Source organism: Cenococcum geophilum (assembly GCF_001692895.1).
Source record: "Cenococcum geophilum 1.58 unplaced genomic scaffold K441scaffold_12, whole genome shotgun sequence".
NCBI lineage: Eukaryota > Fungi > Ascomycota > Dothideomycetes > Gloniales > Gloniaceae > Cenococcum > Cenococcum geophilum.
In genome coordinates this window covers 702399-722777 of record NW_027137570.1, presented here as the reverse complement: position 1 = coordinate 722777, position 20379 = coordinate 702399, and the positions used below count along the sequence as shown (strand labels likewise).

Sequence of the window (20379 nt, the reverse complement as noted above, 5' to 3'; positions counted from 1 at the left end):
TTATAGTACCGGCAATCTGCTATAGATTGCCGGTAGATTGCCGCAGATTACGGTTACGTAACGTAAGGATCTATGATCTTTATTTAACTGTAGATTAGAATAAGAATTAATAATTATTATACTATCTATAACAAGCAGATACGTAATATTACCTTATAATACTAACACTAATTAGTAGTTAACTTCACTGTTATACTACAGAAAAGCTAGGTATCCCATTAAGAAGAAATAAGCTACTGTACTAGTGCTACTTGTGCTAGAGGAAGCTATCTACTAACGCTAGAATCTAAGTGTTAAATAGAACTCTTCTAGGGATTTAAGGATATAAGGCCAGAATCTAAGCCTTTAATATTACGAATCTCGGCGTCTATTATACTAAACAATACGCTTTATAACCTGCGATTTAAGGCTAAAATCTAAGCCCCAGATCGCAGTTCCTCGTCCAGAAACGCGTCAGAAGGTCTTTTATCTAGAAACACGTTAAAAACGCGTTAAAGTGCGTTAAAAAAGGAAAAAGTAAAAACTTCTATCTACTATAAATAAAGCGCTAGGCAACAAATAAAAACTCTTACTACAATAATATTTCCTACCTACTTACTTTACAAACTACCGATTACTCCACTTACCCTATAACTCCCTTAATTTATAATACCTTACGAATATAATAAGATCTTAATTTAAATCTGCTAAGATAGTAAAATTAAATTATAGCGAAAACGACAGTGTCGATAATTAGAAGGCGGCCTTACTACTAGGGGTAAATATATATACTAGAGTTATCGACGAGAATTAGGACGATTTTATAATAGAGATTACCACTTATACCTTAAAACAAGTAAATAGTTTCATCCTCTACTAGCTTTTATTTTACTAAAGTAAACTTTATACCGATTTTAAGCTATAGGAGTGTTTCTAGGAAGATTTTACGAAATAGACTTTAAATACATAGAAGCTTAGAAATACTTAGGTTATTTAGGAATTCCGTAACTTCCTTTAAAGGAATAGAGTCGCTATTTTTAAAGATGGATCTCTAATTATAGGTAACCTTTAGGCTATTATCGATAACTAATAGGAGCTAAATTAGATATTAGAAGAGATCTATAAGTAGATAAATAACAAACTAGATATAAATATATTCTCTAATAAAGGCAAATTTAATTTAAAATTTAACCCTCTCTATATACCTAAAGGTAACCACTAGCCACTAGATCTATCTGGTAATAGTCTTCTACCTACCCCTCCTAGAGGCAGCGGTAGCCTAGGCAGTCTTAGCCTTTTTAGTTCTTCCCTACTTTAACTAACTAATAAGATCCCCTTACGGGAAGTTATAAATTTAATAAAAATATACTAGGATAAAGGGAAGAAGTTCGGAGGAGAATTATATAATATGCTTAGAGTAAAGCTATAGGTCTTTCAGGACTGCTATAATAAGGTTAGAATTTAAAATTACCAGTATTATTATGCCTTCTCTATTATGCTAAAAGGACGTACCGTAACCTTTTATTATAACTATATTGCGGGCAAATGCTATAATTTTAATACAATGCTAAACCTTACTAAAGCTTATTTTAAGACAGACAAAAACTGATAACTCTATATATTAGAATAGAGAGAAACTATATTCTAGAGAGTTATTACAGCTAATCCAATAAATACTCGCCTAGAATGTCTTTAACTACTCTTTAATAAACTATAAAAGGTTTAGTGAGGACTTACTAAGAGTTACTAAAACGACAATAGTCTATAAGACTAAGTTATCTCGGCCTATTATAGTGTCCCTAAATGCAGCTTAGCACTCTTCCAACCTATATTTACCTTTAAAGAAGTATATACCTAACTATAATCTACTATAGGAACTGCTGTAAGAATATAAGAGATATAATAGTTCTATACTAAAACCCTAACCTACTATAACGACCCCAACTAATATAAATAGTACGGCTAGTACTAGACTAATCGCTTATATAGAGGAAGTGGATATAGATAAGGCCGTAGCAGCTATAATAAACGTAGAGGATTATAAGGCAATTACGGAAACTCTAGCTACCGCGAAGGAGGCTCTTGTGGAGGATTTAATAGAGGTAAATTCTAGAATAAAGCCGGATATTAACAAAAGAAGTGCTATATCTATAATAAGATAGGATGCTAGTTAAATAGGTATACTGTTAAAGAGCGCTAATAGGCATATATAAAGTTTTAATAAACTACCTAACTTACTATAAATTAAGAAGTTACACCTACTTATTATTAGACTTTTCTCACCTAGTATAAAGGTATAGAAGGAATCTCTTAGGATGTCCCTAATAACGTACACTAACTTCTCTTAGAAATGGAGAATAAGGATAATAATATACTATCTAGCCAATACTTTATAGAATTTGGAGAAATTGATAGAGCGTAAATAGTGGCTATCCTTAATAACTAATCTATAGTTTATTTGTTTACTAAAATAGATATCTTCGCTAAGCGAAGTAAAAACTCGTCGTTTATATTTAAGGACTACTACTCTTTAGGTATTTTCCAAGGTATTATACTAGATAGTAAAGCTATAGGAGTGTTAACTGTAGGAGAATCTTAATTCTATGCACTTTAAGAACTAAACCCCGTAATTTAACTTAATAAATTAACGGCAGGACATTATAAGATCCGCTTTAGAAAGGGAGAGGCCGTGTTTTTAGGCACGATTAAAGTCCCTACCCCCCTTAGTATTATTACTTTTTATATACTGCCGGTAAACACGCCGTTTCTACTTTATATCTAAGATATAGATAAGATAGGAGTTAAGCTAGACAATATTGCGAATATGCTTATTTAAGGCGATAAAATTATCCCTGTTATACGTAAGTAGGGTTATCTATAGATAATTATCCATAGTAAGGAGCAAGCTATAGCCTAGTGCCACTTAACCGAGGCAAAATTAAGGCAATTGCACTATTGCTTTAAATATCCCTTAGTTTAATAACTACACAAAGTTCTTTAAAGAGTAGGCTACGACGTAGAGTCTTAGGTAATTAAATATCTTACTAAATTTTGCCACTAATACCAGATAAATAGTAAATCCCCTAGTTAATTTAAGTTTACCTTAAAGGACGACTATAAGTTTAACTTTTCTATTATGGTTAACGTTATGTATCTAGACGGCAAGCTAGTATTATATATTATAAATTCTTTAACTACTTTCTAGGCTGCGTGGTTTCTTAAGGATATCTCTGCAAAGACTATATAGGATACGCTATAACTTTACTAGATTAATACTTACTAAGGACCGCCAGACTACATTGTCCATAACGCTAAAAAGAACTTCTCTTTAAGGGAGTTTAGATAGCATGCAAAGGCAATATCTATTAAAATTAAGGAAGTACCTGTAGAAGCGCACAACAGTATTAGTAAGGTAGAACGCTACCATACCCCACTACGCTAAGCTTTTAAGATTATTTAAAATAAGCTTAGCAATATCTAAGTTAATTTAGAAGTTATTCTGCAAATAGCTGTTAAGGCTATTAACAACTTAGTAGGACCTAATAGAATTATCCCTACTTTACTAGTCTTTAGAGCCTATCCAAGGATGACTTAAGATTCCCCTCTATTACCTATAGTTACTAAAAGAGCTAAGGCAATTCAACTAGCTACTAAGGAAGTAAGACGCCTATACGCAGAGCGCTAAGTCAAGGATGCACTTACAATAAGAAATAGCCTAAGTACTGTAATAACTCTTGACTTACCTATCCAGTTAAATATACAAGTTTGGCGTAAGAAGGACGGATAGAATAGTCTATTTAAGTTACTCTTTACTAATAAAGAGATATATATGCTGCAAATACTATATAGACCTACATTATTTCGCTTAACGGTGGTTAAACCTTACTATTTAGACGATTTAGACAACCTCCCTCCTTAAGAAGAGGATAACTCTAAATAAGATAAACTATTTAAGGAGATCTAACTAGCTATATAACGAGGTTAAGAATAACCTAAGGGATCCCGCAATAAGGTTCACTTTATTAAGGATAATAACTTTAACTAGGATCTTAATAATTAATTTCTTGTTAACCCTTTAATGGCATTTATAACTAGTAAGGAAGAAGCTAATAAGGAACTGTCTTTAAAGCTACGTAAGGAAGGCTTAATCACCACTCTGGGTGCACCATTTAAGGCATCTTAGAAGTAGGAGATTAACGGCCTTATTGGGAAAGAAGTCTTTAAGTTTAAGCTATACGACCCTATTAAACATAGGAACTAACGCATCTTTAATTTAAGGATCGTTGATAAGGTAAAGGGCAAGGCTACTAATGCCCCTTATAAGAAATCTAGACTTGTTATCTAAGCTTACAATAATAACGGTAAGGAGGTAATCCTCACATAGTTTCTAACGATTTAACGTGCCAGTTAACGAGTAATTGTCGCCCTAGCCCTAGCGTTGCTGTAGCTCCCTAGCAAGGAAATAAGCTTATAGCTCTAAAATATCACCTAGGCGTATACCTAGTTAACAACATATCTCCAGCAACTGATTTTAGCTTATCTTCCAAAGTAAATTCAACACCAGTACCCTAAAGGCACGATTATAGTGGTACTCAGACTACTTTATAGGATCGCCGAGGCCGGTACTTACTAGTGGGCTATATACAGCAAGCACTATAAAGAGAAGCTATTTATAACTACGTTTACTTACAACCCCTACCTCCTAATTACCACTTTAAAGGATATATTTGGAGTTATGGGAATGTAGACAGATAATACTATTATCTTAGCAAATAAAAAGTTCTTAGCTCTTAAGGAAGACGAATTATAAAAGGCTAAGCTTATAGCAAAGCCGAAGGAGAAATTAACACCTAAAAAGCTATTAATCTTTAATGGATGTGTCTTAACTTAAGAAGGTAATGTGATAGTATTACGCTAAAAGGAGTAAGGCAAAAAGATCGAGCTAGTTAACGCTAGTTCTCTAACTTTTTAGTAAGGATATATTAAACAGCGCGCTCGTAGAGCCTATATTGCTTCTATTTGTTACCTAGAAGCTGCTTTTAACCTATTAGTGGCCGCATAATATTAAGAACTAAGTAAGAAGGACCTTATTACTTTAAATAAGCGCCTTAAATAGTAAATGGATTACTTAGATCGAGGCCTAAAGTATATTCCTATTAACCTTAATATAGCTAAGCTCTTCGTCTTTATAGATAGATTATTTGCAAATAATAAAGATTTTAGCTCCTAGGTTAGATATAAGATTATTATTATAAATAAGACTATAGGACTTAATAAGTTCACTCTTAAAGGAAATATAATCTACTAAAGCTTAACTAAGAGTAAACGAGTTACTAGAAGCGTGCTAGCCTCTAAGATCTACGGTATAGTTAGAGGAGTTAACATCTTATTTGTTATTAGTACTACTTTAAAGTTAATTACGGATTAACTTAATATCCCTGTTATCCCTATGGTCGTCTATATAGACTCGTACTCCCTTTATAAGTGCTTAGTTAAGCTCGGCACGACCAAAAAGAAACGCTTAATAATTGATATTATGGCTATTCGACAGTCTTATAAACGCAGAGAACTATTTAAGATTTAATAGATTAACGGGCAGGATAACCCTATAGACGCTATAATAAAGCCAAACCCTAATAAGGCTCTTAAAGCCTTTATTAACACAAATACCCTTTAAGTACGAGTGAAGGGATAGGTAAAGAGAGAGTGATGTAAGGGAAGCGGTTGGACTGGTATAGTCATATAGGCAACCCATAAAAGAAGAATTGCCAGTGTTAGGAGTGAATAAGAATACTGTAGAATAAGCGATATTATGGTACCGGCAATCTGCTATAGATTGCCGGCAGATTACCGCAAATTGCGGTTACGTAACGCAAGGATCTATAATCTCTGTTCGACTGTAGATTAGAATAAGAATTAACAATTATTATACTATCTATAACAAGTAGATATGTGATATCACCTTATAATACCAACAGTTATAAGGAAGAGATTAAGTAGAAATAGGCTTTTTAAGTAATAGGCCCACTTAGTAAGCTTTATAATTGTCGGAATATATATGTCAGAATATATAGATAGAGGTACGCGGTCGCGCGTCTCTAATTAGTCACCCTTATGGTGACTTATCAGCCCCCTACTTAGGCACTACGATCCTTACAATCCTTTGCTTTCTATATTAAAAAGAGAATAATAATTATTATACTATCTACGAACCGTAGCTACGTGATATCCCCTTATGTAACCAACACTAATTAGTAGTTAACTTTACTATTATACTATAGAGCAGCTAGGTATTCCACTAAGAAGAGACAAGCCACTATACTAGTGCTACTCGTGCTAAAGGGAGCTGTCTTTTAAGGTTAGAACTGGTCCTAAACCTTAAATAGAATTCTTCTACGAATCTAAGGATCTAAAGGCCAGAACTAGTCCTAAGCCTTTCTAAAATTATAGATTCTTGCGTCCATTATGCAGAATAACACGCTTTATAAGTCTTCGCGATTTAAGGCCAGAACTGGTCCTAAGCCCTATAACTATAAATATACGTCACGAACGCGTACTAAACAATAAACGCGTACTAAATAATAATTATATATTACAAACGCGTACCAAATAATAACCCCTACACTAAACGATAATTCCTACACTAATAACACTTCCCTTCCTCCGAAAACATGGCTATAGCCATTCTAAATAACTAGAGAGACTCCTTACTATTAGGGGTAGCTACGTATACGAAACTTATTAATAAAGATTAGGACAAATTTACTATTAATATAATAACTTATACCGCAAAATAAGTTAACGGCTTTCTCCTATACCGTATTCTATTTTACTAAAGTAGATACTATACCGATTTACAGCTATAGGAATATTTTAGGGAGGATTTTATAGGATAGACTGCTGACACCTAGGCACTTAGCAATATTTATATTATTTAGGATTTTTAAGACTTCCTATAGGAGAATAGAGTGTTTATACCTATAAATAGGGGTACTATTAGAGATAATATTCAGCAAGTCCTTAATATAGAAAAAGAGCACGAATGGACTTTATAAGAGATTAAGCACTAAAAGAAGTTTAACTCTTAAGGGAATCCTAATAACGGACAGCTATAAGCAACACTATAGACAACCTTAGGCTATTAAACACCTTAAGTTCCTCAGGCTGCCGTATCTTAACCCGTGCCTCAAGCTCCGCAATAAGCTCCGCATTAAGCTCCGCAACAAGCTCCGAAGCAACCTCCACCGCAAGAACCTCCGCAGCAACCTCTGCAGCAACCTCCGCAAGAGCCTCCGCAGCAATCTCCGCAAGAACCTCCGCAGCAACCTCTGCAGCAACCTCTGCAGCAACATCCGCAGCAACGTCCGCAGCAACGTCCGCAGCAACGTCCGCAACAGCCTCCGCAGCAATCTCCGCAAGAACCTCCGCAAGAACCTCCGCAAGAACCTCCGCAAGAACCTCCGCAAGAACCTCCGCAGCAACCTCCGCAAGAACCTCCGCAGCAACCACCACAGATAACCTCAGGCTATCAAACACCTCAAGTGCCTCAAGCTGCCGTATCTCAACCCGTGCCTCAAGCTCCGTCCCACCAGCAATCTCCGCAGNAATCTCCGCAGTAATCTCCGCAACAAGCCTCTACTTCTCCACAAACATTCAATAAGCTTTAGAAGATTTAGCGTAGAGGGGAATTCTAAGACTCCTATAGTTCCTAAGGTAGCTACAGAGGTGGCTACCAGCGTAATCTAGACAGGAAGTTCTTATGGAGGGTACCGTGAAAAGAGAGTGATATAGGGGGGAGAGCGGTTAGAACGGCATAGTTACGCAGGCAATCCACAAAAGAAAGAACTGCTAGTATCTACGGCAGCTACGAACCTAATAACTGTTGCAACTAATATACCTGCAAACCAACCCTATGACAAGACTTCGTGCCAATCTGCCTACGGAACCAACCCTATACTGGCACCGCACTGCCATATAACAACAACTATAAGTCCGTACTGTATTGCCATATACTATTAACAAACTAATAGCGCCGCTATGCCTGCTATTACGATACCGATCGCGCCGATACGCCTACAATCTACTAACCAAATAATTATGCCGATATACATGCGATCCCGATTACCGTTGTGCTAATAAGAACGACCCGAACAGGACTAGGTAGAGCTTTACCCCCTAGAATACGACCCCATTACTGGCATTATACTGCCGCCTAAACGACCCATCGCTGGCACCGTACTGCTATTACAATAGACCCTTACTGCCCTGCCTGCAGTTAACCAACCCCTGCTGCTTTATTAGCAGCTAACCGACCCTTACTACCCTGCCTACAGCTAACCAACTTCTATTGCTTCCACCTCCAGCTAAACCGACACCTTACTGCCTTGCTGCCTTGCTGCCTTTCTGCAGTACCACAAGCACAAAGAAAGAACTACCAGTGTCGGAATGTATGTGTTAGAATATATGGACAGAGGTACGCGGTCGTGCGTCTCTGATTAGTCACCCTTATGGTGACTTATCAGCCCCCTACTTAGGCACTGCAATCCTTACAATCCTTTACTTTCTACATTAAAAAGAGAACAACAATCATTATACTATCTACGAACCGTAGCTACGTGATATCCCCTTGTATAACCAACAATAATATTATAGTATACTTTTATACCTTAGTAAGTTTTATAAAGGAGTTTAAGACTTTAATTAGAAGATAAGTTTTACTTAATAATTATATAAGATAGAATAGCTAGTATTAAATACTAAGCGTCTTACTTAAGTATAAGTTAGGAATTAATAACTATATTAAAAGCAACTTTAATATACTTAAGGAGGATTATATCTTGCCGTAAGACTGGAAGCTTCTTTATATAATTTATACCTTTTTAAAGCCATTCTACTATGCAATATTAGAGATATAAGGGGATTTTATAACACTTAATTAAGTACTCTTTATAATAGATATACTTATTAAATATATAGAGAACTCTCTAGTATAACTTTTCTTTTAGTTACTTTATTTTAAGCAAAAGCTAATATTATATAATAGGTACTCTTTAAATTAAATAAAGCTCTCTTACTTTAAGTAAAGAATATATAGATAAAGTTTAATAAGTACTACTAGAGAACAGATAACTCGCCTCTTTATACCACCACACTTATTCTTTATCTAAATTACTATATAAAGTATATTAAGACATTTTAAAAAAGAAGTAGTAGAAAATAATACTTCTAAAGGTTTAATAGCTTTAGGAAATATACCAAGAATTAGAAAAGCCTACTACCTCTTTTTAGATAACATTATATAATAAGCTATTATAAAATAAGTATAAGGAACTTAATAAGTATAATTAAATTATAAACGAGTTAAATAAAAAGGTTATTTAACTAGTAAGCTGGGATAAGTATAAGGACTACTACTCTGAGGTACCGTACAAAATTAAAGTTTTTCTACTTTAGGAGTTGTGTTTCTCCAGACTGGCATAGTAGGCATTTAACGTCCTCTCCGCATTGCTGAGATCGTCGGGCAGATTGGCCAGCCGCTGCTGGCACTCGGGACTCAACTGGCCAACGGTAACGGTCCCCGGAACTGTGACGCCGAAGATGGACAGAAATCCAATGGGAAGCAAAGTATACTCCAACTGCCTCCCTCTGCAATCTTTGGTATGCTCCATTCAGGAGATTTAAGATATGTCTGCGCACACTCTCCAGATCCCGGAATTGGCTGTTGTCGGCGGGCGGAAAATCGGGATCCTGGCCACCCGATAGTCGTTTCGTTGCGGACACGATGCAGCTAGCGCCCCAGGTGATTTCAGTCGCAATATGCGTTGCGAGTTTATTGTTGAGTTGTTCGGCATCCAGGTAGTCTTTGATACTGCCGTCCGACAGATTCAACTTCTCATGCACGGTCTCCAAGGTGTAGTACAGCGCTTGATGGACTGCGGGAAAATCAGGACGCTGCTCGTTCAGATAAGCGCCACTGCCTCGGATGTCGACAGAACGTGTGAGCACGGTTGCACCCAGGTCTGAATTTAACTTCATTTGATGGAATTTCTCCATGTGGGTGTCGTCCTGGCTCATGGGCTTCTTGGGTTCGCCGAGATCGACTACTTCGCATGACCGTCTGGGATATTACCCACCAAGCCTGAGTGGGGCAGGAACTCATCTGTTCGGGCATTGTACAGCGTTCCCAGTAAGGCATGATGGCCTAGCGCGGGGCGCTTGGAAACGGTGCTCGGCATGGCTCACGAGGCTTTAGGTTGAACGGGGGTTGAGTTGGATGGTCGAGTAGGGTATGATGTGCGAGCCTGCTGAGGCTCAATTTATAGCAGAGACGAGGAAGAAGGCCCCAGTCACAAAAGATGGGCCATGAAAGCGTGGGCTGAGTGACAAAATGAACAAAGAGGATGAGGAGAGCGCACTGACGAGCTAGGCCCCAGGCTCACTGCGAAAGACATGTCGCTATCACGGCATAAGGACCAAGGTANCATGCTGGCCTGGACCGTTCTGAAAGTGCGGAAGTGCAAGTGGCAGCAAGGCACAGACCCGCCGGTCGAAGGGGGTTGTAGACAGCCGGATAACGGCAAAACCCGAAAGGCTGGACGCTGGACGCTGGACGGTGGCCGAATCCGGCAGGGAAGCCAGTGTCCTCCATCAATGGGAGGCAGAGCCATCCAGCGCCATCCAGCGCATCGGCCATCGCAGCCATAGCATTGGGCAGCGCAAGCATCTCATTGGAAAGCGCAATTATCATGGCTGCATCAGGAAACTGCGCTGAGGAGAGGAAGCCGCGAGGCACACATACAGAATAGGAAACCGCGGTGGAGGAGAGGCCCGTGCTGCCTATCCGTGCACCGGACAGGGAATCGCGTCCTAACGACTGCACTAACCTAAACGAGCATGGTTCAGCCTTATTGCCCTTGCCTGCGTCAGTAGGTGATCCGTGCGCCTACCCCATCCAGACCTCCTGCGAACCCCCACCCGGACGCTACTTCTAATTGAAACGACAGGCGGTCCTTCCCCGAATGCGGCCATGTCATGATACTACTCATGCCCATCTCAGCCCTCTCATCCGCCCACGAGATGCCCAGGCTGCATGGAGCCATGGGACCATGTGTCCTTGGGTGCATGTTGAGGGGGCAGTGCTACCTTTGACATTTGGGCGGGCTGTCCCCTCGTTCCCCGGAGCTTTACTTGTGCCAAGGTTCAGAACACTTCACCATTGACCTCTGTCCAACTGTCGTCCGCCATCAGCCATGGAGTCAGTATCACTAGCAGCGTCTGTCGTTACGCTTCGTATGTCCCCAACCTTCAGTCCACCAGAAGAGCTAGCTGACAATCTCCAGTGAGCACCACCCGCGCTATCACAGTCGCTTTCCACAATGCATTCTCCGCATTCAAAGAAGCCCCCAAAGGCATCGAAAATCTGTTCCAAGAACACAACTCCTTGCGAGCCGTCATCGAAAGTCTCCGGAAAACCGTCGACGAGCGGATGAATGAGGGCGGCCTGGATTTGGAGATTGATGCCCAGACTCGATCCGTCATTTGCGATACTCAGGCAACGCTGAATGAACTCCATGCCATCGCTACTGGTTCGGTTCCCGCCATGCAGGTACGGTTCCGGAATGAAAAGCCGACTTTATATCAGTTACAGGCCCGGAGAGATGCTTTGTCGCTGATACATAACATGTCGTCTACGTTCGTGCCGTCAGATCCTTACAAAAAGGGCAATTACTAACTCTCGATAGCGTCGACGGCACTAAGATTAAGAAGGAGCTCTCTAGCATCCGTTCAACCCTTGAATCACGTCTCATCTCTCTTCGGAGCGCGGAATTCCCCGACAATCTAGTCTCCGAATGCCCATCATCTCCTGGTTCTATTTCATCTGGCAAAAGCTTGCGATGCTCCATCGGGAGCTTTAATTTCACTCAGCCGTCATCGATAGGTACGCTGTCGGATGTCAGTTCCGGGGCGGACGATGGCCGGTCCTCCGTCAAAGCCTTAGCCCTGCGGTTTGACCATGCTATTGCTACAGGCGCTGCTAAAGGACCCGCTGGAGAGACCATTGAGCGGCGAATTCAGCAGTCGGCTGCTCAAGCCGCTGCTGCTGTAGGCTTCGGTATCCTGCAGCCACCTGCTTCGCGCCCGGAATCTCTAGCGACAGCACCCGGCAAGATTCGCGCGCTGATTCAGAGCTTATCGGCGAAAGAAGCCGCTGCTTCGGGATTATCGAGTGAAGAGAGCGCAACAGCAGCGCAAGCTCTGGCTAAAGCATATCAAGACGCCAATCAACCGGAGTCCGCATTGGAGTACTATCACCAAGCGCTCGCAGCACGAAGGTTTCTGCTTGGGCCAACGCATCCCACGACGCTCAATACAATCGACGTAATCGCTGCTGTCTTTGAGATGCAGTCGCGATGGCAAGATGCTTTGGAGTATTACCAGCAGTCTCTTGTCGGGAGAGAAAACAACGATGCTCTTGGACCGAATCACCCGTCCATTCTTCCCATAGCCACCAGAGTCGCCCGCATGCGCAGCAAGACTGGCGAGTCCGAGGTGGCATTGCAGGAGTACGAGTCCATCCTTGCAAAGTATCAGTCAATGCCGAAAGGAGTGTCTACAGCGGCCCTAGCGGTCAGAGCGGATATTGCAAAACTCCATTTACAGCTTGGGAATCAGGATACAGGATTGTCAGCGGCTCAAGATGTGCTTCTAGATTACCAGAAACTCCTTGACATAAGAGAAGAGAAGTTTGGTCCAAACCACCGTCTGACCAAAGATACGCAAAATGTCGTCGATACGATCAGCGAAGCTATCCGAATCGCAGAACACCCTGAGCCACAGCCAGCAGAAGATGGCGATACCCCACCTTTAACCGATCCGTTCTTAACACCATTAGCGCCCGACCTCACTTCTCCGACACTTCCACAGGTTTCGCCTCTCTCTAGTAGAGCCCAGTCCACGGCCTCCTTCTCCGAAATTGACAGCTACGAAAAGAAACTCATCTCCACCCGCGCCATCAGCGGGGACAACCACCCCAAAACGCTGGAGATAATGTGCAGCCTCGCAGACGCGTACGCCCGGCACGAACAATTCGAACCCGCGATCTCGTGGTTCCTCGAAGCGCTTTGTGGGCAAGAAATCACCCTTGGCAGAATACATCCCACCACCCTGACCACCGTCCACGAACTTGGCGTCTGCTATACCCATAGAGGCGAGCATGTCACCGCTCTCAAGTATCTGGACAGGGCGCTCAGAGGCCGCAGCACCAAACTCAGTGACAACCACCCCCAGACACTCAACACGTTACAGCAAGTTGCCAAAGTGCACAAGGGCCTCGCAGATCTTGCAAAGGCGATAGAATTCATGCGAAAAGCCGTCGACGGCTGCACATCAAAATACGGCCCCAAACACCAAATCACCCTCTCCGCGAAATTCCAGCTTGCAGAGATATACCGCGAGCAAGGCTCCTACGCGCCCGCGGCGACGCAGCATGAAGAAGTCCTGCAAGGCCGCACCGAAACTGACGGTCCGAACCACCCCTCCGTCTTGGCATCTAAGTTCCAACTTGCAGTGGTGTACCGCGCGCAGGGCGAGAACGCGAAAGCGATTCCACTGCTGCGTGAGGCATTCGAGGGACAGGAAAAGGTATATGGAAAACTGCACAGCGCGACAACGGCGACGGCGTCACAACTTGCCAGCGCGTACTGGGCGGTGAACAAGTGGCACGAGGCATTAGATTACTATTTAGTCGCTCTCAAGGGTATTCAGAATGGGCAGAAGGGCGATGCTACCGCGGGGACAGTCTTCATGGCAAATATTGCCTTATGCTACGCCCAACTTAGCATGCATGAGAATGCACTCTCGTGGTACGAAAAAGTGCTGAAGGTATATGAAAAGGAGCGAGGGATGGAGGACGAGAAGACGGTAGAGGCCGCGGTGGATGTTGCGAGGGCGAGTTTCGAGTGTGAGAAGTTTGACGTCGCGGTGGAGTATTATCATCGTGCGCTGGCGGTCAAGGAGAAAACACTGCCGCCGACGGATGAAACGATTATTCAGATCATCTTTCAGCTGGGATTTGTCACATCGAGGAGCGGCCAGAGTGAACGGTCCTTGATGTGGGGCAAAAGGCTCGTCGACCTTGGAAACAGCGTGGAGATAGAGGACCGTCTCGTGACGATGAGGAGAATGGGCCTGATCTACGCGCAGCAAGGCAAGAATACAGAAGCACTGGACCTCCTACAACAGGCCATAGACGAGTGCAAGGCGTCTCTCGGCGAAGAGCACATCCTGACCCAGAAAATCTCTGACGATATCCAGGACGTATACCACAAGATCCACAACGAAATCGACGAACTCACCGACCTCGAGCAGCTGCGCGAAACGATTCGCCAGCTGCTCGAGATGAACGAGCCCATGGGCGTCCGGCTCCTGCTACAGCTAGCCCAGGTACACAAACGACAGCACATGCAGCACGAAGCACTAAGCCTTCTCGAAGAGGCCCTGGATGCAATCCAATACCTCCCCTCGATGCCAGACCTGCTTAACCTCAAGCATGTAACCATTTCTAGCATCGCGGACGCCCATCTCGCACTCTGCAACAACCAAGCTGCCCTCACCTATCTCCAAATCCTCGACAGTGAGGGCGACTCGTCCTGGAAAGTCGGTGTGCTGATACGCATGGGCACAGCCCATGAAAACGAGAGCAACTTCGACACGGCTATCACTATCTTCAAAAAAGTGCTCAGCGAATCTGAAGGCAAGTCCGGCCTCGACAGCATCAACGCCCTGTGCTGCGTCCGCAAGATTGGAAACCTCAACCTCCTCCTCGGAAACACGCAGGAATCGCTCCACTGGACCCAGCGCGCGCTGGCCGGGTTCCGCCGCAGCCAGGATGCTGAGGCCAAGGTGCAGGAACTGACCACGCTGGGCCTGACGAGCTCGATTTATTTGGGTCTCGGGGACTTGGACAGCGCGATGGACACGCAGAAGGAGTGCGTGGAGGGATTCGAGAAGGAGCTGGGTCCGCTGCATGAGCGAACGCTGGCGGCGGCGCTGGATCTCGCGGATATCTATGACATCTTGGAGCATCACGAGGCGGCGTTGCAGTGGTACCGTAAGGCTATAAGCGGATACAGGACGAATCTAGGGCCACTACCCACGAGGGCCATGAGGGCAGAGGAGCAGATTCAGCGACTAGAGGTGAGGGGGGTTACGGTGAGGGATGTTTAGCGGGAACGGAACGGGTGCAATGAGGATGCTAATGATTTGTGTGGATTAACTACGACTGAGTTTTTCTTTTAAGAGCGAGATTAAGGTACGGGATTAGGCAGATATGGTTAGCTTTTGATATTTACTAATAGTACATGCGGTACATAAACTTCAGCTCGATACTAGGTTTAGGATGCTCCTTAACAACCAACATATTTGGGAGATTTGCCGCCGAGGCTGCATGAGTAAGAGGAGGAAATACCCTCCAGTGCCCTGATGTTGTGAGTCACTCAGGGTACTGCCTCCACGGGTGCGGCGAAAGCACACGATACTTTCATGGGATTACCCTCACATCGAGCAGACCTCGAAGATTCAAGGACTCCAGCTTAGCTTTATTTACGTCAGCTAGAGGTAGAATCCAACTGTTTCCCAATATCTACGAAAGTCAGGCTGCCTGATTGGCCCGCTTGAAAATAAATCTACTATTAATCTTAAGAGAAGGGATTTCTTGTGGAAAATACATTCCCAATATAGGTAACTTTTAATCGATATCAAGAGCCCTAACCGACTAGCCTCGCCGACCTCTCCGGCCGGAGGGACCCACCTCACCGACTTTGCCGACCTCACCGATTCTTCAGTCACCAATAGTAATTCTCTCTAAAGAGATAGATACTGACCTCACTGCATCATGCATCATACACAATGTTCGCGCAGCACAACCACAACCCACCCTCGCCGTCGTCGCTGTTAGCCGTGGCACGCCCACATGGCAAGACATGCACGGCCACAAGACGCTAACCTCCATAGTGCGAACTCCCTCCGAAGGTCCTCTCAGAATAAGCAAAGAGCGAGGAATATCTAACCACCAGTCCGCTGCCCACGATGCCCAAATATACGCCTTCTTCGCCCACCACTACGATTTTTGGACGCAGAAGCTTGGTGTTAACTGCGAGGAGTGGGATTGGTGCCATTGGGGTGAGAACTAGACACTAAGAAGTAGTACTCTGCTTGATGAAGGAGACGTCTACGTAGGAGACATCTGGGAGTTTGACAATGGCGAACCGGAAAAAGGTGTAGTGCTTCAAGTATGCGGCGGCCGCGTGCCATGTAGCAGACTAGCGTGGCGGTGTAAACAGAAAAGCAGCTGGCTGGCAGAGGTTGCTGAGACAGGTTTCTGTGGCGTGTATCTGCGCGTGATTCAGGGAGGAGAGATTCGCGCTGGAAGTAAAACGTGCGTCATTCGGTGTGAAGGAGAAAACGAAGTTGCGGTATCCAGCACCGCGCAGTGCGTATTCGTTCCGCCATCATCGCCTTCGACTCGCGAGCTTGCAGAGAATATATTAAGACACCCAAATCCGCAGAACATGAACCGGCAGCTCCTGGAGCGCAAGATCTCTATGATAGACGATGAGGCTCTTGCAGGAAAGAACGCATGGAAAGGGTGGCGAGAAATGCGTATCAAAAATATTGGCCGGGTCCGCGGACGTGAAATCATTTTGTCTCGCACCCAAAAACGAAACCCCTCTGGCGAGCTACAGCCATTCTCAAAATATCGGTAAAAATCGCCAAGCCGCACGACGCGCATCGCCCCCTCCATCAAAACAATACACCCCCTTATAGTCCTACCAATATAGCTCTATATTTTATAAATAGAGGTCTATTTTATAGCTCTATTTCAGCGCTATAAAATAAGCCCTTATTTGTATTTAGAGCCGTTTTGGCGAAGTTATAGGGGGTGCTTATTTTTAGTTGGATTAGCTAGCGCAGAGCCTCAATTTAAGTTTAATAGCCACCCCCTATAGCCCCACCAATACAGCTCTATATTTAATAAATAAAGGACTATTTTATAGCCCTAGAATAAAGCTATAAAATAGGCCTCTATTTATAAAAATATAGAGCTATATTGGTAGGGCTATAGGGGGTACACTGCTGTTTTGGAAATATCAAAAAAATCGCCAAACCGCAGCAGTATATCACCCTATATAATTCCACTAATATTAGTCCAATTTATATATATAGAGTCCCATTTTATAGCTCTACTCTAGAGCTATAAAATAGGTCTCTATTTATTAAATATAGAGCCGTATTGGTAGGCCCATAGGGGGTGGCTGTAAAACTTGAATTGAGGCTCTGCGCTAACTAATCCGACCCCTCCATTCCTAGAAATAAGTACCCCCTATAACTTCACCAAAACAGCTCTAAATTATATAAATAAGGGCTTATTTTATAGCGCTAGAATAGAGCTATAAAATTGATCTCTATTTATAAAATATAGAGCTATATTGGTAGGACTATAAGGGGGTGTATTGTTTTGATGGAGGGGGCGATGCGCGTGCGGCTTGGCGATTTTTACCGATATTTTGAGAATGGCTGTATTGTGCTTTTCTTATCTACTGCGACTCGCTTCCGGATAAGGCTCCCCACACCAAAATATCGTACTTGCATACAAATCCTCATACGAATCAAATATTACCACATGCGCATACTTTTTAGGGCTCAAAAATAGATAAAGGTAGGCTCTATACTCTTTTCGTATATTTTGCACCCAATTACATATAGAAGAAACCAACTAGTCAACTACCAGATAGCCCGCGTGCCGGAAATGCGATCGCGCGGCCATGCGATTACCTATATTTTGCAGGCCGAATCGTAAGAAGTTTCCAAAATCTATATAGTTGCCAAGACTGTGAATATTACGTCGAATCCACGTCTTAAGGTCGTGAAAAGAGAGCTCAATTGGGTTGAACTCTGGAGAGTATGGCGGAAGATACTCTATATAGACGCTAGCTCTCTCGCAGAGAGCTCGGAGCTCCTACTTCCTGTCAACTCTTATATATATACACTCACCCAATTTGACTCCTTACCTTATTCCTATGAATTGATGCGTTATCCATAACCAAAATCGTACCAGGTGCACACTGCGGTAGAACTGTAACCTCAATCCAAGCGTTAAATATTTCGGCAGTAATAGAGCCTTGATATATTAACGTCCCCTTAAGGAAGCCATTACAGCCGTAGGCGGGCAGTATACTCCACCTCTCAGAGCGTCGAATTGAAGAGACCTCAATTGCAGGTAGATTGGTAGGACTCCACCCAAACTTCCTATACCTAGTTCTCTCATTGGCCCCTGATTCGTTAATAAACACTAGCTTATTAATATCCCATACAATTTGACGTCCCTTCCATAGAGAACGAAGATCTTCTGCCCGCTCAATAGCTTTCCTCTGTACAACCTTTCTGCTCCACCGAATGCGCGAGAGCGTCTTCCAGATGGTTGAGAGGCCTACGACTATACTAAACTCGTCATATAAGAACCAGGCCATTTCATCAAGAAAGGCAGTTGGCCGATCGGTAAGAAATGCAAGCAGAGCCTGTGAAATTAATAAGAGCTTAACTTAACACTATGACGTCAGTTGTCGCGTACCTTCTCATGCAAAGCAGTAAGGAGCCGTGGCCTCCCTATTTTAGCAAGGCTTGGTGGGTAAGGAGTCCCCCATACATCTAAGGACGTTCTAATGCGGTATATTGTCGCTCGATGTACTTGAGTGGCTGCAACGATCCATTCAACTGCCCAGCCGTAGTATAAGGCGACGCAGATCTGCCAAATGCGGTAGGAAGGAAGCCTTGAGCCCATGGTAAGAAAATAGTGACAAAAAGTATGCGCATGTGGTAATATTCGATTTGTATAAGGATTTGTATGCAAGTACGATATTTTGGTGTGGGGAGCCTTATCCGGAAGCGAGTCGCAGTAGATAAGAAAAGCACAATATCTCCCCGGCCAATTTCTCCCTATCCGCCTCCCCTCAGGCCTTGCCCGCTGCTGGTCAATTTCCCCCCGGAGCGATCCCGCATCTCTATCCTCGACCTACCGCATCAGTGTCAAAAAGGGCCTAACCGCCTCCCAATGGCTGCACGAATCCTGCCGTGAAGGCAGCATCCTCAACGCCCGCTGTCCAACCGGCCGCTTCCATCTCGATTGGAAACCGCAATACCCACCCCGCCAGATCTACATCTCGGCCGGCATCGGCATCACCCCTCTACTCCCAATGCTTCAGGCGCACTTCACCCACGCAACTTTCCGCCGCACGCCCGCCATCTGGATCCGCGTTGCGCGTAACGGGCTATCCGGCAGCCTCTTCGCCCACAAAATTCCAAACACGCCAGAAACGGGAGAGTATCTACAACGCATAACCTTCTTCACGCAACCGCGACCGGCATCGACATCCAGGGCCGCGACTACGACTTCGCTGGCAGGCCAACCGAGTCTTTCATCCGCAACCTGTTGCGTGACCCCTACTTCGTGAACCCGATGCGCATCACGCCCATCGAGCTGCCCGCCCAGGTCTACACGGCATACATCTGCGGCCCGGCAGCCTTCGCGGGCTCCATGTGCGCGTTCCTGCTCGCGGCGAAGGTGCCCGCTCCGTCCATCCGCAGCGAGTCCTTCGCCATCGAGCCGCCAGACGTCGCCTGGGGATCTGACGCCGCGCCGCGGGAAGCTGTGGTGCGGTTTCGGGGCTCGAGGAAGCAGGCGCGGTGGGAGCGGGAGAGCGGCATGTCGACCTTGCAGCTGGCGGAGAGCGTGGGGTTGAGTCCAGAATTCGGATGTCGGTTTGGTACGTGTGGGAGCTGCGAGATGAGGATTTTGGAGGGTAGTGTTGCTGCGAGGGGGGGGAGGCAGGGAGGCGGCCAGTTGTGGGGATCTGGTAAGGGTCTGTTCGGTTGTGCCAGCTAGTGGGATGTTGGAGTTGGGCTTCTGAAGAGACGGGATAGGGTTTTTGAGGTCTGGGTGGTTTAGAAGATTGGAAACGTCGAATCGAGGTTGGGTTGTACCCAGGGAATATCTGCCTACACATTCAATTGGCAGCAGTTGTGGGGTTAACACATGGGAATTTGAAGAGTAACAAGGCACTGCGAAATTTCGCACCTCAAATTCGTGGAATCTTCTGGAGGGGGTCGAAAGAGATGGAGGTATCTGGCTTGTGAACGTATGCTTCTTGGTTTTCTAGTTGCATATGTGAGCTAGTCCAGTTATTCTGAAATAGGAAGAATATGACGGGATTGGTTTCCCGGAGAGACTCATATTTGAGTCTTCGCCACCTTGTAAATGGCAGTACACCATCAGTCCTGTGGATATAACTAGCATCGAGTCCTGTCTAGCCGTCACCAAAACACGTACAATATCTACCACAACTA

At 44.1% G+C, this 20379-nt stretch overlaps 3 protein-coding genes across 3 annotated transcripts; 2 read left to right on the top strand and 1 right to left on the bottom strand.

The window, feature by feature from the left end:
• Positions 1 to 9366: 9366 nt before the first annotated feature.
• On the bottom strand, positions 9367 to 10189 carry K441DRAFT_37607 (uncharacterized protein). The gene has a single exon (XM_067641480.1). The coding sequence runs from the start codon at positions 10051 to 10053 to the stop codon at positions 9424 to 9426; it is 630 nt and encodes a 209-aa protein (XP_067506172.1). The 5' UTR covers positions 10054 to 10189; the 3' UTR covers positions 9367 to 9423.
• A 1039-nt stretch (positions 10190 to 11228) lies between these two features.
• On the top strand, positions 11229 to 15204 carry K441DRAFT_675628 (TPR-like protein; the record flags this gene model as incomplete). Its single annotated transcript, XM_067650872.1, has 3 exons — positions 11229 to 11268; positions 11319 to 11589; positions 11721 to 15204. 3 exons carry the CDS (start codon positions 11229 to 11231, stop codon positions 15202 to 15204), a joined length of 3795 nt encoding a protein of 1264 aa, XP_067506171.1.
• Positions 15205 to 15959: 755 nt separating this feature from the next.
• Positions 15960 to 19918, top strand: K441DRAFT_685779 (PK beta-barrel-protein domain-containing protein-like protein; the record flags this gene model as incomplete). Its single annotated transcript, XM_067651922.1, has 4 exons — positions 15960 to 16147; positions 16184 to 16638; positions 18946 to 19296; positions 19359 to 19918. 4 exons carry the CDS (start codon positions 15960 to 15962, stop codon positions 19916 to 19918), a joined length of 1554 nt encoding a protein of 517 aa, XP_067506170.1.
• Between the last annotated feature and the right edge of the window lie 461 nt (positions 19919 to 20379).